The sequence below is a fragment of the Rhipicephalus microplus genome, chromosome 5, assembly GCF_043290135.1.
Source record: "Rhipicephalus microplus isolate Deutch F79 chromosome 5, USDA_Rmic, whole genome shotgun sequence".
NCBI classification, from domain to species: domain Eukaryota; kingdom Metazoa; phylum Arthropoda; class Arachnida; order Ixodida; family Ixodidae; genus Rhipicephalus; species Rhipicephalus microplus.
Genome location: NC_134704.1, coordinates 156,687,532 through 156,709,765, shown reverse-complemented (window position 1 = coordinate 156,709,765; position 22,234 = coordinate 156,687,532). Strand labels below are relative to the sequence as shown.

The 22,234-nt window shown below is 45.2% G+C and overlaps 1 protein-coding gene across 2 annotated transcripts in view; it reads left to right on the top strand.

Moving 5' to 3' along the window:
• PolZ1 (DNA polymerase zeta catalytic subunit) overlaps window positions 1-22,234 on the top strand; it is a 282,317-nt gene that overhangs the window by 222,924 nt on the left and 37,159 nt on the right. For both annotated transcript variants that reach the window (XM_075896104.1, XM_037424966.2), the window contains exons 22-26: window positions 1,375-1,619; window positions 2,490-2,541; window positions 11,392-11,471; window positions 15,459-15,525; window positions 21,272-21,379. In XM_075896104.1, coding sequence (XP_075752219.1) covers window positions 1,375-1,619; window positions 2,490-2,541; window positions 11,392-11,471; window positions 15,459-15,525; window positions 21,272-21,379 — 552 coding nt within the window. The remainder of the gene's footprint in view (window positions 1-1,374; window positions 1,620-2,489; window positions 2,542-11,391; window positions 11,472-15,458; window positions 15,526-21,271; window positions 21,380-22,234) is intronic.

Genomic DNA, 22,234 nt, shown 5'->3' with positions numbered 1-22,234 from the left:
GACGTGATGCCTGGGTAGGCTTATTATTTTTTTTTGCTAAGGAATACATAAAAGATGCTTCAGGGATCGGTCCTGTAATTTTATATGCTGTTGTCTAATATGAGAGAACTCTTGCAATAGTGTGAATTTTATGTTGAGGTTTAATAAATTGAGGGCTAACTGTACAGTCGAACCCTGCTACAACGAAACTGACGGGGTACGGGAAAAAATTTCGTTGGAGCAAAAATTTTGTTGTAGTGAAATCGAAAAAAATAACGCTGATTTGAGCTAGCAAAACGAATGAACGTTTATTCTCAAAATTCAAAAAATGTCGCTGCTTCCTATTTTTTCGCAGCAGCGTCACGACGTGATTCTCACCCATGCATAGTGAGGGCATGGTGAAAAGCGTGCTGAAACAACGCCTAAAAGCGCTTTCGTGAACGAACCAAACCAGTGGCATTAACACATTAACACCAGCAGCTATCCGCCGTCAAAAGTATCTGACAACGTCGAGATAGAGGCAGGGTATCGTGGAGCGGCTTTTGCATTATTTTAAGCCATTCTTATCATTCAATATCACGACTAGCAGATTTTGTTGATAATGCGAATGAACAGCAGCTCTGATTAGTTACGACACTGGCCAAGCGCGAACATAATGATAAGCATCGGAATCGGAAAAGGCATCGTTCCGTGGTTGCAAACAGCAGCTGCCAGAAAGACACCATGAACTGAGCGACTGAGCTTCAGCTTCGGAACGTCTGCGGCTCAAAAGCAAGCCAGTGGCAAAACAAAAGCAGGGCAGTATCATTGTCATCTCTATCGAGCAATGGTGGCGGTTTCTGATGGTGCCAATGCGTGTTTTAGACTTCGTTGATGCATTTTCAGGCTTTGAAAATGCATAGAAATGTTAAAGATAGGGTTTACTGCATAGAAATAAGTATCGGAGCCTAGCATTGCATCGTAAAATTTCGTTAAAGTGGGATGATCGAATAAAAAGTGTTCGTTGTGGTGAAAATATTTATGCATTGACTCCTATGGACTGCTAACGGGAATCAGGAATTTTTCGTTGTCGTGGAAATTTGGTTGAAGCGGTGTTCGTTGTAGCGGAGTTTGACTGTACTTGGTTGTTTCTTTAGCCGTCAGTTGAGAGTGTGTTTTAGTGACTTGGTGTCGTCAAAAAGTGTATGAATGAAGAGCTTAAAAGGCACACAGATGTTCAGAATAGTTAATGGAAGTAGGGCTGCTGTGGCAAGTTTGCAGCAGAGCTCTTTCATCCACTCTCTCGATTATTGCATTGTTAAACACTTCGTTGAATAGAAGCAGTTAATTTCCGCTGAAATCCTGTCTTCAATGTTTCTGGTCTCCACATCACTTTTGTGTGTGTGACATTCTCAGTTCCGGGTGGAGTCCATGCTCTTGCGGCTGGCACGCAGCCATCGAATGGTGGCACTGAGTGCATCCACGGCCCAGCGCGCTCGCCAGAGGGCGCCTGAGTTCATTCCTCTCGTGCTGGAGCCTCGTGCACAGCTCTACACGGACCCTGTTGTGGTGCTGGACTTCCAGTCTCTCTACCCGTCAGTCATCATCAGCCACAACTACTGCTTCTCCACCTGCCTGGGACGAGTCGAGAATCTCGGCAGGTGAGTGCCCGGGTGGTGTTGCTGTTGCCTGGATGGAATGTGTGGTGCAGCATGCCTACATGGGCGCACATGGGCACATGCTCACTTAGCAACGTAATTCATTTTTGAAACTGCCACAGATATCAAACTTCAGTGAACAGAGACTTTACTGCTGTATTTAGTCTTCAGTTTTTAATTTTAAAAACTGGTCCTATGTTTTGAGACTCATTTGGTCTTATCTTCAAGGGGTGAATGTTTGGCTGACTCCTAAGCTAGCATTTTTTACTAGTTTTTAGTGATGGTCTCCTTCTCCACCATCGCTCTTTGTTACTGCGTTGTAACGCAGCGACAAGTGCACGTACATACTCGATAAGTTCCCAGTTGCACGGGGACCTTACCGAGCGTACAAGTGGACGGTCTACGAAACCAGTAGAGAAAACACCGCAGGAGGAAAAACAATGGGAAGAAGGACGATGGAGAGGGGGACACCTCTGAGAAAAGGCGTTAGCTTCGGAGCTGGCCGAACAGTCACCCCTGAGGAAGGGACCGAATTGATCCGGAAACATCGGGTCAGTTTATAGTTTTTATATTTTAACATTAGAAACTCTGGACTAAAAGTGGCTGGAGAGTTTATTTTACCCAGCTAGACAAATCTCTGTTGCATACGTTCACTTTTAAATTCCTAACACTGTGTATGTCAAAACTCTTCTTCATTTACCTCGTTGTAACTGGTAATTCCTTATATCCATGTTTCTACAGGAAGTTGTGAGTTCAGGGGCAAATGGGACTGCAATGTATTTTATACCACTGTGTTGCAGATGTTGGTATGAGTGCTTAGCTAATAGCCACGTCAACTAGCATGGTTCACTCACCGTCCTGTTTTCATTTCAGTTCGGCACCTTTCGGCTGTTCTTCGCTTGAGGTGCCCCTGCAATATGTGAAGGTGCGTGTTCTAGACCTTGACAGCCTTTTCGCTAGGTTTGCGTTATGCTTCTGCAGGTTTGTATTTTCTGTGGTGCCCTCAATGTTCTTTAGAATGAAGTGGACGGAAGAGCCGTCATTCGTTTGTCTTCTGAGTTACCATATTTACACTATTGTAGATCGACCCATTTTATCTAAATTTGTAGGCTTGTACAAATATTTGAACAAATATCATAGTATTCGAAGACCCCTGGATTCAAATTTGAATAATCATATTTACATGCATAGTTTTCGCACCCACATAATTCTCGCACTCCCACCGCCCCTTGCATTGCCCTACAAAAATTACTTTTTTTTTTACCCTGCAGACATCGGGGTACAAAAGAATCTAAAATTTCGGATGCTGAAAATCTTCGTTGGATTCTTTCTGACAGTCTGGTTCAAAACTTAATTAATTAAAGCCCCCACCTCTGCCGCGTAGGTTCGTACCAGCTCTTTTGCTAGTCAGTTAAGGGCTATAATGGAGTTTTAAAGGCAGCTTTGCTGCAATACCAGTATGTGACACCGTGAAGCATAAATATATGGAAGGGTTATTGTAATCTCTTAGTACATCTTCATGTTGGAGCCAGCGCTTTTTCGACTCAAAGTACCTTTGCTATCGTAGCAGAGTCTGAAAGGCAGCTTTGCCACAATACGAAAGTGTGATGAAGTTAAGCTTATAAAAGAAATCTGAAAGGGTTAGTGCCATTTGGCTGTTAATAACTGTATTTGTCTTCGGGAAGTTTGAATGCTTTGAGTAGGCAAAATTCCAGTGGGAATCGAATCGAATAACAAACACAATTAGAAAAATATTAGGAATTTCGAATATTCCCACACCCTAGTTGAAGCCTTAAGGGGAGATCCTACTTGAAGACACTTTTTCTTTAATATTCACCCTAGAGCAATGAAACTTGAGCTGTTTATGGAAATTTTTATGCTGATTTCAAATATATAATTAGTTTTCTTGCAAGTTACACACTTTTAGCTCTGCAACATGACAAAGTGAAAACCTTAATCCTTTTGCTCCCCCTCTTTTCATCCTTAAAATTCTGTAATGTTTTACCATTTATAGTTCATAATGCTTCAAATAAAGTGTGGAGTGCAAATAACTAATTAGGAAGCACTTACAAAATATGTAATACGCGTGAAAAATAATAGACGTAAAAAGTCCATATTTCACCTATCCTAGCAAACGTATACATACAATTTTTTATTATACAATAAAATATTGAAATTTAAACTAGATAATTGCACTTGTTATACTTTAGAAAAAATTTGGGCGAAATTTTATGCAGATTCGAGCACTAGAAGTGCCCGAAAAAAGAGGGGCACTTTGGAAAAAATGGCAAAATTTGTGTTTTGAGGAAAACGAGTTTTAAAGTTAAAATTGAGTTTTTCTTTATAAAAGATATTATGAAATCAGATGAAATTTGCTCACCAAAAAGAACAATCTTTATTGTAGTGGCCACTGCGACTAAAACACGCCAGCACCATGAGTTTGTCCCTCTCGGCGTTTTCGAGCCGACTCCTTACAGACATTTCGCTCACAGACAGGGCCTTGAAACGCTTGTCAAACTTTGGCTCCATCTGGCAGAGCCATGTGCCAACTGCAAGCTAGGAAGAAGTTCGCCAGGACTGCGATATCTAAACTAAGTCCTGTGTCATGCCATTTTGCAGCCATGTTTGTGCCACATACCGTCGTACATAATGGCAATGTCGTCCCTGCTAAGTTCTCTCACTAGGAGCTCTTTCGACTTCTCAAGATTGGCGCTGACGTCATCCATTGCCACATCACGAACTTTCCGGCTGACGGGTGTCAATGACTTTGATGCATTGGCTTTTGCAAGCCAACAACTGCCGCAAATCGGACCAGCTGCTCTTAGCCTATTCCTACAGAGCGCGCCACACAATGGCTTTCACTTGCGAGCAATGCCTTTTTTCATTCATAATAGAGATAACTACCCGAGAAAAGCATTGTTCAGCTGCGCTGCTGGACAAGACATGGACCCCGCAAATAGGTTTCACAGCACATACAGGCGCGCAGCGGCCAATGGCGGTCCCCGATTCGTACCATGTGATAAGCCAGAAACGCGCAGAAGAGTGGTTCTTTTTATTATTTCTTGTGCTGCATCAGTGAGAGAAACTGTTGTTATTTGAAGAGTGAGGCTCGACTCTTCGACTCATGGGATCAACAATGGCGAGCGGCGGCGCATTATTGGCGGCAAGGTGCTCGAAGACGGCACACTTTCGACTTTTTAACAGGCACCTTGTGCTCTTTAGATGCAATTTTATAGCATTTCCAGTTAAGTCTCGACCGGTGTAATTTTTTAATTACAGTAGAGGTTCCAATCTTATCAAAACAGGCGAAAATGAAAATCGGTAATTTTGAAAAAAAACTCGCGTTTTCGACCTGCACTTCCCCTCAATGCAGTATCCACAAGCAATTCTTGGCAACTTCGTGCCATAGGTTGATTTTGCTGCATATTCCCTGTCGCCGCATTTTTTTCGTGCTGCTTCCGGGGCCCATTATGTGCGTACAACCACCAAGCGAAAGGCAAAAAAACAGCCACATAACATGTGCAGTCAGCTGCCTAACGAAACCAAAGCATCAAGGCAATGCCCGACACGGAAAACAAGTACAGGTGATGGCAATAGGGTTGTTGCACATTTAAATAGGGCAGGCACAAATACACTGGCATTTTGATGATGATGTTGATTATGGTGGCACGTACAGAACTAGGCATTGTTTTCGCTGCTGCGAGTAAGCATATGTTATTCAGAAACATTTGCTATTCTGAAACTTGTACCAGTGAAATATTTTTGCATTAAACTGATGGACATTTGGAGGGGGCTTTTCGGAATAGTAGTTAATCTGAGATTTGCTGTTATGATATTTTACTCTACCATTCAGAGCTGCTTCCACTTTTCTTTTTCTGTGAATAAAAATATGGTATTGGCACTTGCCTTGTTTTGTAAAAACAATACTGTGCAGGTTGATTGTGTGATGACAAATATGCTCATTTTTTAAATATAATATATGATATTGTCACGTTACAACGTGACTGTAACCTGCTGATAAGGGCACGCAAGGACGTCAAACTGATTCGAACAACGGCAGTACGACTATTGTTTTTCTCTGCACGCGCATCTTTGTCCTCTTCTGAACAGCGGCACATACAAGCATGCTAGCATCTGTAGAAATAATAGTTTCAGAACTTGTACTAGTGGCATTACCCCCCTTCCCAAAGGACATCGTCCCGATGTCATAACATTATTGCCAGATGAAAACACACACGATAAGCAGTACACAAGGGGGTGTTCACAATCACTGTAAGTCTACTCAAGGAAGTGTGACGAATAGTCAGCGTTGGTAAAATGGTTTCATCCTCGAAACATGGACGACGTGTGGCTGTTGTAAACGGCGGGATTGACGAGCCATGTCCTCGTCAAGAACCTCGTAGTTCACTTCGCTGAGACGACGGAGAACTCTATAGGGACCAAAATAGCGGCGTAACAACTTTTCCGACCGGCCCCGTTGTCGATTAGGAGTCCACAGCCATACTCGTTCTCCGGGTTGGTAAGAGACATCGCGACGACGAGCGTTGTACCGCAGCGAGTCGATGCATTGTTGCTTATAGATTCGTTCGACTGCAAGCTTACGGGCCGCGTCTGCCAGTCTGATAAATTCGTTCGTCTTGACACTAATCTGGTGTCTGTCTGGTAGAAGCATGGCATCCAGCATTGTAGTGACCTCCCTGCCATGAAGCAACCGGAATGGTGTGAATCCAGTTGTTTCTTGCACAGCTGTGTTGTAAGCGAACGTGACATAAGGGGGGATGTCATCCCAGTTTTTGTGGTCTTGGTCAACGTACATGGATAGCATGTCGGCGATCGTCTTGTTTAGTCGCTCTGTAAGGCCGTTGCTTTGTGGGTGGTATGCAGTAGTTTTTCGATGTACTGTGCCGCTAAGCTGCATGACGTCTTGTATCATCCGGGCGGTAGAAGCTGTGCCACGATCAGTTATGACAACTGCTGGTGCTCCATGTCGGAGGACGATGTTTTTCATAAAAAAGTGGGCAGTCTCAATGGCGGTGCCACGTTGTAATGCCTTCGTTTCGCAGTAGCGCGTCATGTAATCAGTAGCGACTACAATCCAGCGGTTGCCGTCACGAGACTTGGGAAAAGGTCCGAGTAGATCCATGCCTATTTGTTGGAACGGTTGTGTCGGAGGAGCGATGGGCTTCAAAAAGCCGGCTGGGCGCTGATGTGGTGCTTTACGGCGCTGGCACTCGTGACACGTCTTCACGTAATGCTTCACGTCTCGACTGAGCTTAGGCCAGTAGTAGTGTTGGCGAATCCGGGCCAAGGTACGTGTGTATCCCAAGTGGCCTGAGGAAGGCTCATCGTGACAGGCGGACAAGACATCGGCTCGTAACACTGGCAGGACAACGAGCAGGTACTCAGTCGCGTAAGGGTCGAAGTTTCTTTTATAGAGGATATTTCTGCGGACGCAGAACGATGATGACGAGCGGGCGAATGCTGGTGGTGGATGCGGCGTACGGCCTTCGAGATATTCGATGAATTGTCGAAGTTCGGAATCGTTCTTCTGCTGTTCGGCCAAGTCGGATACACTAACGGCGCAGAGAAAACGGCCGTCGAGATCGTGATCACCTGACACTGTCTTAAGAGGAGCTCGGGAAAGGCAGTCCGCGTCAGTATGCTTCCGGCCAGACTTGTACACGACTGTCAAATCGAACTCCTGAAGGCGTAAGCTCCACCTGGCCAGACGTCCGGAAGGGTCTTTAAGGTTCGCCAACCAGCAGAGCGCATGATGATCAATAACAACTCTGAACGGGCGACCATACAGGTACGGTCTGAATTTAGCTATTGCCCAGACAACAGCTAGGCACTCCTTTTCAGTTGTTGTGTAATTTGCCTCAGCAGATGATAAAATCCGACTCGCATAAGCAATAGGGCGTTCGACACCGCCTTGCCACTGGACAAGGACTGCACCAAGGCCGATGTTACTGGCGTCTGTGTGTAGTTCAGTGTCGGCATATTCGTCGTAGTGTCCGAGTAAGGGCTCAGATTGGAGACGCTGCTGGAGCTCGGAGAAAGCGCGTGTTTGCTCAAGACCCCACACGAAGGGAACGTCGTCTTTTGTCAGACGAGTGAGGGGTTCGGCAATGTTTGCGAAATTTTGCACAAAGCGTCTGTAGTATGCGCAGAGGCCTAAAAATCGACGCACATCACGTTTGTTGGTAGGTGGTGGAAAATCTGCGACAGCCAATGTTTTGTCTGGGTCCGGCCGAATACCATCAGGGCTAACAAGGTGACCGAGGAACTTTAATTCGTTGTAACCAAAATGACATTTTTCGGGTTTCAGTGATAGGCCTGCCGTGCGAATTGCAGCAAACACAGATCTAAGTCGCTGCAAATGCTGCTCAAACGTTTGGGAGAAGACAACGACGTCGTCTAAGTAAACAAGGCATGCTTCCCACTTGAGACCGGAGAGCACTGTATCCATCATCCTCTGGAATGTCGCAGGGGCAGAACACAGACCGAAGGGCAGCACCTTGAATTCGTACAGACCATCAGGCGTTATGAATGCTGTTTTCTCTCGGTCGCGTTCATCAACTTCGATCTGCCAGTAGCCACTGCGTAAATCCATAGAGGAGAAGTATCGGGCGTGTCGGAGGCGGTCTAGTGAGTCGTCGATGCGCGGAAGCGGATAAACGTCTTTCTTTGTGACTTTGTTGAGTTTGCGGTAATCGACGCAAAATCGGAGAGTGCCGTCCTTCTTTCTTACCAGTACGACGGGGGACGACCATGGACTGTTCGAGGGTTGGATTACGCCATCTTCGAGCATCTGCTTCACTTGAGAACGTATAGCCTCTTGTTCCTTTTGTGATACTCGGTAGGCGTGTTGACGTATGGGTCGCTCAGAATGGTCAGTGACAATGCGGTGCTTTACGGTTGGCGTTTGTTTTATCTTGGATGTAGACGCGAAACAGTTGCTAAACATGCGGAGGATACAGCGGATTTGCTCTTTCTGTGCACATGACAGCTTCGGATTGACATCGACTGCATCGGTTACCGCGGTGTCACTTTCAACGGCTGCAGAAATTGGGGCTATCGTCGTACACGCTTCATCGTCAATGGATTCGAAATGAGCGATAGTTGTTCGCTTGGCCAAATGTTGGTATGGTCCACTAAAATTGGTGACCAACAACTCAGTCATCCCACGTTTAAATTGAATTATGCCGCGGGCAACACAGATTTGCTGAGACAAGAGCACCGAAAGGTTGGCTTCAGCGATACCACTACTGGCATGGTCTATGTCGCCCTGTACTGTAACGAACATACTGGTGTGTGGCGGAAGTGTGACGGTGTCGTCGACAATGCGAAGTGCAGTCTTCTGCGGATTGGTATCTCTAGGCTTCGGGCCATAGTCGTCAGCAAACGTTACGAGGCAGTCTCGAAGATTTATAACAGCGCCGTGCTCACGAAGGAAGTCCATGCCAAGGATTACTTTCCGGGAGCATTCGGGAAGCACAATGAAAGAAGCAACGAACGTCGACTCACAGATTTGCAGCCTTGCGGTGCATCTCCCGATTGGTGTCGAGAGATGACCACCGGCTGTCCGAAGGTTTGGTCCATGCCCCCAAGGAGTCGTGACTTTCCTGAGTTCAGCCACAAGTTCAGCGCTGATAACTGAGTAGTCGGCGCCGGTGTCGACTAGAGCAGTCACTGGATGGTTGTCGACACGAACGGCAATGTCAGCAGAAACGGGTTCGTCAGCGATGTGAGGTGTCGGCTGAAAGGAATCGTCGAAGGTCGGTGGAAGGGTCGGAGGAGGCTGTTTTGACGATAGGTTAACAGTGGTCCCACCCCCGGAGGCCGCTGATTCTAGTTTCCCCGGCGTGGACTTGGGGACCTAGCGGATCGTCCCGCAACAACATCGGCGAAAGTGGAGTATTGATTCGCGGACGTAGAGCGTCGAGGAGACGGAGAGCGTGATTGGCGTCGCTGAAGATTCGGAGACGGTAGACTTGCCAAGTATTCTGCAATGGCACGGGGTCGTTCGCCGTCCCTGGGCCGACGAGCGTCTGGCCGAAATCCAGGTAGGCCCATCTGTCTGTACGAGCACTCCCGGTACAGGTGACCTGGCTCACCACAGTGGTAGCATAGTGGTCGATTGTCGGAAGCGCGCCACACGCTAGATTTACGCAAATTGGGTCGCGGATTCTCATAGTGTGGTGGGCCCGAGAAGTACTGCGGCATCTGCAGTCGTTGGTTTTCATAGCGTGGCCCGCCCGAGAAGTGCTGTGGCGTCTGCAGGCTAGTCGGTCGGGGGAAATAGCTGGCTGCCGGTGCAGGAGTACGTAGAGCTTCCGCAAACGTTAGCAGAGGAGCTTCGGTTGGAGGTGGCGCTAATGGTCGTACCAGCTGCCGCACCTCTTCACGGACGACGTCTGTCAGAGCAGCCACTTGAGGCTGTGAAGGCACTGCGTGAAGCTTTTGCAGCTCGTCAAGGTCTTTCACGCTCGTGACATCGGGTGTTACCAAGGCTGCTGACAGACATGCAAGGTTGTCGGACCGCTCATACTGCGAAGATCGCTGTCTCAGCATTCGCTCCATTGTCGTCGCTTCACGGAGGAATTCTGCCACGGTAGCTGGTGGGTTTCGTACAAGTCCTGCAAACAGCTGCTCCTTGACACCCCGCATCAGAATGCGCACCTTTTTGTCTTCCGTCATTGCAGAATCCGCTCGACGGAACAGACGAGACATCTCCTCAACAAACATGGCCACGCTTTCATTGGGTCGTTGATTGCGAGAATTGAGGAGACGTTCGGCTTGTTCTTTCCGGTCAGCGCTACCATACGTGTTCCGCAGCTGAGTGCAAAACACCGGCCAGGTTGTCAGGGCGGCCTCGTGATTCTCGAACCAAATACGCGCCGAATCCTCCAGGTAGAAATAGACATACCGCAGTTTCCGGTGCTCGTCCCACTCGTTGGCGACGGCGACTCGATCGTATTGGTCCAGCCAGTCTTCAACGTCTTCGTAGGGCTCCCCATGGAAGGGCTTTGGCGTTCGGGAGGCTGGTAGCCATGGTGGTGGCGGAGTCGCGGACGGTTCAGTCTGGCTTGCAGTTGTCGCATATGCCATGGTTCTGGAGCGTTCCGGAAGAGGGCTGAACTGGGGTGGTAGGCCTAGTTGCCGCCGACTGCGTCGAAGGTTGGCTGTTTCTACTAAGGTGTCAATGTTGGGACCGAGATCTTCCTCGTGGTAACAGTGCATAGACTATTACCCAGCACCTCCACCAGTGTCACGTTACAACGTGACTGTAACCTGCTGATAAGGGCACGCAAGGACGTCAAACTGATTCGAACAACGGCAGTACGACTTGTTTTTCTCTGCACGCGCATCTTTGTCCTCTTCTGAACAGCGGCACATACAAGCATGCTAGCATCTGTAGAAATAATAGTTTCAGAACTTGTACTAGTGGCAATATATACTATTTGAATCTGATTTGAATTTATTTGACCAAATCACCCTTTGCTTCAAAACGAAAATTTTCTATTCGCTCAGGCCTAGTCAGAACAATTCATCGAAGATTTGTCAATGATGACTGATAAACATCATCCTCAAATTTCGTCCACATAATTAACGAAAGAAAGGGAATTTCAAGGGCTAATTTTTCTTTGTTAAGCACAGCATTTACAAGAACTCTTGTTAGTTCTCACTATACTCATTATGGGCTTTCACAGAACCTTGATTTGCCATTACATCACATTACGTTTGTGACTGTGCATTTGTTTTATGTCCGCAGAGCTTGCGTGACCACATTACGGTGTCTCCAGCTGGAGTGGCATTTGTGAAGCCATCCATCCGCAGAGGCCTGCTGCCACAGTGAGTTACTGAAGCGTTTGTGCTCCCCCTGCTATTTACTGTGGCTCATTATACAGATCAATCATGCACTGATGCCCAGCAGCATGTGTTCTACTGATGCTCGTTAGCATGTATTCTTCACGTTTACCTGCGTACCAATGTGATTGTGCGTTATTTAAGGTTGCACTCTGATGAGAATGCTGCATGCATCAGAAAGTACAGACTGCATCTAGCAACCGCTTAGAGGCGTTTTGAGGAATGGAGCTTGTTTCTGAATAAAACTTCAATAAAAATTCTGCTCACAAGAGTCGGAAGGCTTTGTCGAGATAAAATGTAAAGGCACCAGACCTCATAAAGATTACTGTATTTACTCGGGTGTGATAGCACACCTGAACATTGTTAAAGATGTTTCATTTCATTCTTTTTCCCACGTAATAATTACACCCTCACTTTAGTGCATGATGCCCCTAACCTTTGCAGGTTTCTGCAAGTGAAAGCACAGCCTCCTAGATCAGTATTTTCAGTTCTCAAGTAGTATTTATGGTGGGCCTTTGAAGTTGATTTTGGTGCATGTAGTGAGCAAAAGTAAGGTTTTCAAGCTCCATGTTTGTTTTTGGAGTTCACATGTTGATATATGAGCTTTATCATTGAAGTCGTTTCCACGCTATCTGTGTTTTTATTCAGATTGCCTTTGTGCTTCTTGCATTTGTGACTGGTCAAGATGTATTTTTCAGCTAGTTGGTTCATAATTGTAAACCCATTATGTTTGCAACTCACAAAAAGATTTTTGTGTGGGTCACTGGTTATCACAACTTGCTTTCACAATGATTCTTGTATTTAGTAGGGTTGCTTGGGTTTTATACATTGAACAAGACTTTGTCTGAGTGTGCCATCATGTGCAGTTTAGGGCAAGGTTAAGCGAGGGCTGCATATTCATGCACTCACTTTCACAGGTACTCTTGCAAGGTGTTTGACCCTCTGTGAGGCACGGTTGTCTCACACTATGCCAATCTTGCTAATACGTGCAGTGGGTCGGGAGTGTTATTGCTAACCGACGCTGACGCATCGGGCAATCATCACAATATCACCATGAGTTATCGCTAATCAAGCTTGCATGAAAGGCAATGTTCTCATTGGTCGTGGTGGCACTAGATTAAGAAGTGATAGCAAGCTGTGCAGAAACTTTTGTTGATAGGGCATGTTGAAAGAGCACCAGGTAATACTGCATAATTTTTTCTTGTCTTTCTTTGTGACTGTGGCTGCGCTTCCAGCAATCACACTGCTATCCCTGACAACGAATTCTACGGTGACATTAGTGAGCACTACAATATGAATGAAAACGAGGGCTCTTTCATAGAATGAGAGAAAAATGGAAGGGCAGTGAACACTTCATGCAGCTTCTATATAATGTAAAATTCTACTTGGGACAGGCTTACCTAGCGCAATGATAGCACTGTTAAACTTGTGTCAATTAAAAAATTTTTGTATGATAATTGTCTGGGTAACTACAGTATCTAATAAATGGGAAGCAACACCTTCCATATTTGTATATACAGTAGAATCTCAATAAACAGAAATCATCTAAATGGAATTGCCAGGTAAATGGAACAGTAGCGACTAATTTTGTTGGTTTTGTATTCAGAAAAGGCAAAAAAAAAACTTTTGTTAATCGGAACTAAAATTTGCACTTCACTGTATAAACGGAACCGAAAATAGAACTTCTGGCAGACCCATTGCCATTAGCATCAGCCTTTTCTGGTTCTGGCTTTTTCTTTTCTTTTTCCTAGCCGTCGTAAGCCTCTTTTTGGCCTTGCCTCGGTGGTAGTCGACGCTACGAATGCTACATTGCCGTTCTTGATCAAGTCGTTCAGTCTTTGTTCGAGTCGCCTTGGTTATAGCTGCATCATTCCTGCCGCCGTGGTGCCTATTGGGGTTCATTGCCGCGTTAGTGTCTTCCAACTTTGGTGGCTCATAAGCGCTTGCAAAGTTGAGGCCTCGTCTCCGTTGTTCCAATGGCGACGCAGAAGCGGGCACACCATACGCTGACATTGGAAAAGAAGATGGACATCATTCTTGACTTTGAAAGCGGCTCATACTCAAAGACGGCGCTCGCGACGAAGCACGGCGTCTCGAAAAGCAGCCTAACGAGGATCCTGCACGACAAGGACAAGCTACGAGATGCCTTCAAAACTTCGCGATTCGGGCCCCAGAGGAAGCGTCTGTGTCATGGTGACCATGAAGAACTGGAGAGGTGTGTGGTTTTGTGACTTAAGAGAGCCCGAAGCCAGAGCACAACCATCAACGGGCGGCTAATCTGTGCCAAAGCAGAAGAGTTTGTTCTTCAGCTCCGAATAAAGGACTTCTTGTGCTGTGAAAGCTGGCTGACACGGCTTAAAAAATGAAAAGGCCTTGTTTTTCGCACTATCGCGGGAGAAGCTGCAGCAGCTGATGGGACTGCGTGTCGTAACTGGTAGGCAGGACGGCTGCCGCAGATAATGCGGTAGTTCAAGGACAATGACATATACAATTTCGATGAAACCGCACTTTTTTTAAAGTTCCTGCCATCAAAATCAATCGCTTTAAAAGGTGAACTGTACACAGGGGGAAAACTGAGCAAAGACAGACTGACTGTTCTTGTTGTAGCATATATGTCGGGCAGCGGCAAGTTGAAGGTCCTAGTGATAGGAAAATTGAAAAATTCTCGCTGTTTTAAGAGAATGACTACCGTGCCCGTCACTTACGACTCCAACTCGAAAGTTTGGATGACCCAAGCCCTCTTCAGCAAATGGCCGCACATAGAGGATGCGCGATTTTCGCGACAAAATAGGAAAGTCCTTTTCCTCGTTGACAACTGCCCTGGACATGGGACTGTAACAGGATTGAAATCGATTCAGTTGGAGTTTCTCCCAACTAACACTACAGTACTGTTACAGCCCATGGATCGGAGTGTTATTCAAGCCCTGAAGTCACGATTCCGCAAGGGTCTCTTGCAAAGGATGCTCTTGTGCATGAGCCAGGATAAAAAGTAGAAGGTGGATGTTTTTGGTGCCGTTCACATCATTGTTGATGCCGGAAGGCAGCCGACTCCCACAAGCATAGCAAATTGCTTCAGGCACGTAGGATTTCCTTCAAGTGACCTGACATCCGACTTGGAAGACTTTGAATGCGACAGCGAAAATTCTCTTGAAAGGGGGCAAGGGGTAATTGAGCAGTGTGCTAAAGGAAATCACTCTGGACTTCGATGAATACGTGCAAGTTGACAGTGGTGTTGCAACTTACCCTGACAACATTGTGGAAAGCATTGTTGATGAACTATGCAATGAGGAGGAGGAGGAGGAGCTGGAAGAACTCTGAAGAGGTAGCTTCCAAAGAAGTTGCCACACTTCGTGGGGCAGAGTCTGCTGTGCTTTACCTGAGGAATTTGTTTCTTAGGGAGCCAGAATCAGAAGAGTTTCTTCGAAGCCTAAGTGACATGAAGAAAAAGATTCGGAAGATGAAGATGCAAGGACTGAAACAAAAGAAAACTGATGCATTCTTATTCCACAGTGATTAATTGCTGCCTAATAAACTTGTGAATGCTGTATAAAAATTTCATGTAGTTTACTCGCTTTCTCAAAAACTACGAGTTACATGCAGTTCATAGTGTTTAGGCATCCATAAAGTAGTATTAGGAGAGTGTGTACACATAAATCAGCACTTTTCTACATCTCTCTCAGTAAACGGAACTCCTGTTAGGTGGAACCAATTTTTCTGGTCCCTTGGAGTTCCGTTCACTGAGAGTTTACTGTATGTTGATATCAGATACTGAAATGAATTCTGGTGTCCCCTCCCTGTGATGCGCAGTCATGTTCTCAAGTTTGTCTGCAGTTTCTTATTTAATTTTGTTCTTATGATCTTCCTTATGGACACAAAGCTTCTGTTACTGTCACTCACACTTAGGCTGTTTTTGTTTTGCCTGGGTGAGCATGGTGATCTGAATAATCAAACAAACTGCTTGGCCACTTTCAGGATGCTGGACGAAGTGCTCGGCACACGAATCATGGTCAAAAAGGCCATGTCCCAGTGTGCAAACAAGGTGAGCAGGCTCTATAGTAAGACAGTTCGCTTTGAAACTGTCTTTTGTATGACATGCATTTAAAGTTCTGCATTTTGAAAGCCTAGTACAGTTGAACCCACTTGTGCTGATCCCATATTTATTTCTTTATTTGTGGTATTGAGAAAGTGTTGCACCACTGTCTTCTGTATGTATCCTCATCAGTTACGAATTACAGTGGAACCCCACTTATACCACTTTCAGGAGACCACGCAAAACCATCATATAACCTGGGCATTGTATAGTTAAAAAACTATGATTATAGGCAGTGACACTCAGCCTTGCCCGAAAAACAGGTACAAACTGCTTCAATAAGCCCACGGCACGACCTTGTGCCTCTGAAAGGAATGTAGAATAAATTATTCTTGCCAGGTGGAAGCTAGTGGCAGCATTACTTAGTTGGAGGAGGTGCGAGTAAATTTTCGTTCTCAACCTTAAAAAAAAAAAAAAAAAATCCATCGCACCTCTTTCGACTGATAAATAGAGTCAGAAAATTGCCTGCGCGTGAAAATGAAAGTGGAACCGCATTGCCGACATCCTCCCGTCAGAAGGGTCAAACGCAGTGTGATTGCTATCACACAATGAATATGGACCAGGAGTTTGTATAGAATAACTTCGTGTGCGACTGAGCGGCGCGCGTTGTAATTTGTTGGCTTGAGAAGCGCAACTAGTCATGTCCCGCTGTTATAACGAATGTTGGCGTCCAGTAAAGGTAATATCGCACGGTGAAAACAGCTGTGTTGCGCTCATACGCGTGCACAAGCCTGCGACTGCGATCTGCTGTTTGTCGCCTAAGAAAGGATTCTGCGCACCGAAGATGTTAAAATATCACTTTTTCAGCCAGCTGTAGCTACTCTTGTGTGGATAGAGCTTGACTAGGTAACAACCCCGGATACATAAGCATGCAATTCATTGAAAATTTTGTTGAAGCGCACTAAATAAGAGACGGACAGAGGAGGTTGACAAGGACAGTGCTTGCTCTCACAACTGAAGTTTTATTAGTCAGAAATTGTGGAAAAGCCTACATAGGCCAGTGAGGAAGATGCGTGAACGACTGCCTTAGAGAACACCATGCATCTGTTAAGGCATCAAGCAACACTAATCTTGCAGATCATTGTGAAAACTGCGAATGTTCATTATCATCATCATCAGCCTGACTACGTCCACTGCAGGACAAAGGCCTCTCCCATGTTCCGCCAGTTAACTCGGTCCTGTGCTTGCTGCTGCCAATTTATACCCGCAAACTTCTTAATCTCATCTGCCCACCTAACCTTCTGTCTCCCCCTAACCCGCTTGCCTTCTCTTAGAATCCAGTTAGTTACCCTTAACGACCAGCGGTTATCCTGTCTACGCGCTACATGCCCGGCCCTTGTCCATTTCTTCTTGATTTCAGCTATGATATCTTAAACCCCCGTTTGTTCCCTAATCCCCTCTGCTCTCTTCTTGTCTCTTAAGGTTACACCTACCATTTTTCTTTCCATTGCTCGCTGCGTCTTCCTCAATTTAAGCTGAACCCTCTTTGTAAGTCTCCAGGTTTCTGCTCCGTAGCTAAGTACCGGCAAGATACAGCTGTCATATACCTTCCTCTTGAGGGATAGTGGCAATCTGCCTGTTATAATTTGAGATTGCTTGCCAAATGTGCTCCACCTCATTCTTATTCTTCTAGTTACTTCAATCTCGTGGTTTGGCTCCGCGGTTATTACCTGCCCTAAGTAGACATAGTCTTTTACAACTCGAAGTGCACTATTACCTATCTCGAAGCGCTGCTCTTTACCGAGGTTGTTTTACATTACTTTCGTTTTCTGCAGATTCATTTCAAGACCCACCTTTCTGCTCTCCTTGTCTAACTCGGTAATCATGAGTTGCAATCCGTCCCCTGAGTTACTAAGCAATGCAATGTCATCGGCGAAGCGCAGGTTACTAAGGTACTCTTCATTAACTCTTATCCCTAACTGTTTCCATTCTAGGCTTCTAAAAACCTCCTGTAAGCACGCGGTAAATAGCATTGGGGAGATTGTGTCCCCCTGCCTTACACCATTCTTGATCGGTATTCTGTTGCTTTCTTTATGAAGCACTATGGTAGCAGTTGATCCTTTGTATATTTCTTCCAGGATGTTTATATATACTTCATCGACGCCCTGATTCCGCAGTGTCTGCATGACGGCTCATATTTCTACAGAATCAAACGCCTTCTCGTAATCTATGAAGGCTATGTATAGTGGTTGGTTATATTCTGAGCATTTCTCTATTACCTGATTGATAGTATGAATGTGGTCGATTGTTGAGTAGCCTGTTCAAAATCCTGCTTGTTCCTTTGGTTGAATGAATTCTAATGTTTTGTTTACTCTGTTAGCAATTACCTTTGTAAATAGCTTGTATACTACAGAGAGCAAGCTGATCGGCCTGTAATTCTTCAAGTCCTTGTCATCTCCTTTCTTATGTATTAAAATGATGTTAGCGTCCAAGACTGGTACTCTTCCTGGCAGGAGACACCTCGTAAACAGGGTGGCTAGTTTTTCTATCACAATCTGTCCTCCATCTTTCAGCAGATCTGATGTTACCTGATCCTCACCAGCAGCTTTGCCTCTTTGCATGCTCTCCAAAGCTTTTCTGACTTCTTCTATCATTACTGGTGGGGTGTCATCTGGGTTACTGCTAGTTCTTATAGTATGAAAGTCGTGTGGCTACTGTACAGATCTCTGTAAAACTCCTCCGCTATTTTAACTATCCTATCCATATTGGTAGTTATTTTGCCTTCTTTGTCCCTTAGTGCATACATCCGATTTTTGCCTATCCCAAGTTTCTTCTTCACTGCTTTGGCGCTTCCTCCATTTTTCAGAGCGTGTTCAATTCTCTCCATGTTATACCTTCTTACATCGGATACCTTACGCCTATGAATCAACTTCGAAAGCTCTGCCAGTTCTGTTTTGTATGTTGTACTTGAGACTTTCATGATTTGACGCTTATTAATGAGATTCTTCATTTCCTGGGAAAGCTTGCCAGTGTCCTGACTAACTACCCTGCCTCCGACTTCCACTGCACACTCCGTAATGATACTCGTCAGATTATCATTCGTTGTATCTACGCTAAGGTTGGTTTCCTCATTAAGAGCCGACTACCTGTTCTGAAGCGAGACTCTGAAATCCTGTACTTTTCCTCTCAGTGCTAGCTCCTTGATTGCCTTCTTGTGTATCAGTTTGTGTCGTTCCTTCTTCAAGTCTTGGCCAATCCGAGACTGTGCTATTCTATGGTCACTGCATCGTACCTTGCCAACCACTTCCACATCCTGCACGATGCCTGGGTGTGCACTTATTATAAAGTCTATTTCGTTCTTATTTTCGCCATTAGGGCTCCTCCATGTCCACTTGCAGTTTCCTCGTTTTCGGTAGAAGGTATTCAAAATGCATAAATTACCGCGTTCTGCAAATTCTACTAGTAGCTCTCCTCTGCCGTTTCTAGTACCGATGCCATAATCTCCTACTGCCTGGTCTCCAGCCTGCTTCTTCCCTACCTTTGCATTAAAGTCTCCCATCAGTATAGTATACTGTGTTTTTACCGTACTCATTGCCGATTCCACGTCTTCATAGAAGCTTTCAACTGAAGCGTCATCATGGCTGGATGTAGGCGCGTAAGCCTGTACCACCTTCGTCTTGTATCTTTTATTCAGTTTAATTACGATACCTACTACCCTTTCATTAATGCTATAGTGTTCCTCTATGTTGCCAGCTATGTTTCTGTAAATTAGGAACCCCACTCCCAGTTCTCTTCTGTTAGCCAAGCCCCTATAGCAAAGGACGTGCCCATTCTGTAGCACCGTACAGGCCTCATCTGTCCTCCTAACCTCACTGAGCCCTATTATATCCCATTTAACATCCTCTAGTTCCTCGAATAGTACAGCTTGACTTCCCTCACTAGATAAGGTTCTAGCGTTAAACGTTGCCAAGTTCAGGTTCCAACGGCGGCCTGTCCAGATCCAGAGATTTTTAGCACCCTCTGCTGCGTTGCAGATCTGACCGCCGCCGTGGTCAGTTGCTTCGCAGCTGTTGGGGACTGAGGGCCGTGAGTTATTTGACGTATGCATGTGGGAGGTAGTGGCCAGATACTGCATCAGGGTGGCCAATCCTTCTCTGGTGAGGGAGTGCGGTCCCGGCGGTGGTTACCGGTGAGGCCGCACCCTAGGCCTCTTAATGCAGTTCCATCACCACGCGGATTTTTTTTTATCCGGTTGGGAGCTGCATGGCACCGGGATTGAACCACGGACCTTTTGCATGCGAGGCGGATGCTCTAACCACTACACCATCGCTGCATGCTAGAAAGCACTGGGATGTTACCCAGTGTTTAAAGAAATAGAAATATTATTTGACACAAGGATCATCTAACACGTGAGATAGTGGAATCTTACCACATCCGAAAGAAGGGACATGACTGTGTTGGCCAAGCTACGATTGGGCTGCATGATGAAGAATACGTGTATTTCAACACTTAATAATTGCAAAATATAATAAATGACGCATAATATGCACAATTTGTAATCCCGATACAAATGATTTCTGTTGCACCCTTTCTGGTGCACATGCGTGTTCCATGTAACTTCTTGCGTGTTCCATGTAACCATGTAACTTTTTTGAATTATTTATCTGACTGATAAAACTTCAGTTGTGAGAGCGAGCGCTGTCCTTGTCAGCCTCTTCTGTCTGTCTGTTTTTAGTGTGCTTCAACAAAATTTTCAATTGTAAACATAATCCAACTAGTCCAACTTGCCATGTTGCTGCATGCAATCGAGGCATATGTAGAAGCACGTGAACTTTCAGGAGAATAAATTTTCCATTCTAAAGAGACATTTTGTCTTACTTTTCTAATTGTCGACGTAGGTGAACGCAAGTTCATACGTTGCATTCGTGAATATTTGGAGGACGTTTGATTCGAGTAAAGGTGTCTTTTTTTTCTTTTGGACAGAATTATAAAGCCGTCGTGAGATGCTAAGTTGGCATAAAACTGCTTCATGTAACCATGGTTTTCAATACATTACTTCTATGGAGATTTTGCTGGGACCAAACCGATTTGTCATAAAATGTGGGTCGTTGCGAAACCGGGAGACAAATAATCGAAGTTCTACTGTGTGATGCATTATCAGAAATGCGTCAAATTCACATAGCATCGTTTTAAGGCGCTCTGTACTATTACATTCCAATAAAAGGAAATGAAATAAAAGGAAATGAATGTAATGGACATTTAACATATAATCTTGTTATTTATGATGAGTCAGCTTTGGTACTTTCGTAAAAAGAATCAAGTATTGGAGGGGGGCCGAAATGCATCCACAGCTCCTACTTTGGTTGTACTCTATTGAAGCAGAGGAAAAAAAAAGAGTTAATTTTGCGGTCCTGGAGCGTGTCACGTTGGAACGATCCTTGAACATGGTCAAGTCTTCAGTAAAGTGATCCACTGCAGCAATAAGCAGCATTTTGAAATTAAATGACTACTAGTTCTTTACTCTGGAAGTCGGCAAGAATCAGATAAGATTTGGAGAATACTCTGAAGAATTCTCCATGTGCAGTGTAGCATTTTTGCCTCGCCATGGCTGTGTGGGCCTTACCGGCTCAAAGCCTAAATAGGAAACCAAGTTTGGCAGTATTTTGTCGCTGGATGACATGCAATGAACATTCAGTGTTTGGCTTTGAAAAGCTAATGAAAGAAACAACAACCTCAATCGTTTTTTTTTTTGCAGGGCCTTTACAGAGTGCTGGACGCACAGCAGCTGAGCCTCAAGCTGATTGCCAACGTGACATACGGCTACACGGCTGCTGGCTTCTCGGGGCGCATGCCCTGCGTGGAGGTGAGGCCACCCTCGTGGCGAGGAAAAGCACGCCTGCCAAATGTAGTTACGCATTGCTTGTCACCTTGCTGCAGATTTTGCAAGGGCCACATTGAAGAAAGCCGCAGGGATGCATCTGAATTGATCTGTTGTTGTGACTATGTTGACTGTTTCATTCCTATTTGTTGTGGCTGCACCTCAAGGCGGCAGCATAAAAAAAAAGTGAGCTGTTCTATTTCGTGAAACTAAATGACCAGTGAAACTGTTTAACACGTGACCTGGAGGTAACAAATTTTTTAGCGTAGCCAATCACACACCCTGCACTGAAAGCAGAAATGGCATCCAGGAAGCCTCTGGGAGTTTGCATATGCTGTTTTGAAGATTACCATTTAGTTAACATGTATTTTTTAGCCACATTATCTGTTTCTCGACAACAGTCATCTTGACTGGCTTGCCGTGTGCACTTCACATTTTGGGCTGTCTTAGTTGGTGTTTAACCTACCCCCCCTTTCCCCTATGTGTTTCCATCCCCATTTTTAGTGAAACAGTGGTGAGTTGGGGGGTTGGCCTAGTTTGTGCAGCTCATACATTTTTGTTGAAGCAGGGGAAAAGTATGTTGTACCGTAGCCACATACTGCCATATACATTCATACCTCGATTTAACAAATCCGGATATAACGAATTACTGCTTATAACAAAGTAAGTGAAGAATGGCTCAGTCATAGATACAGTGGTACAAATGTATGTTCATAACAACTTTTTGGACTTTACGAAGTATTTTTGTGGCAGGTGTAACTTCGTTATAATGATATTTGAGTGTGCACATTTTATTTGCTGTAAGAACACTTGTGTGTGAAGGTGAAGTGCATTCTAAGG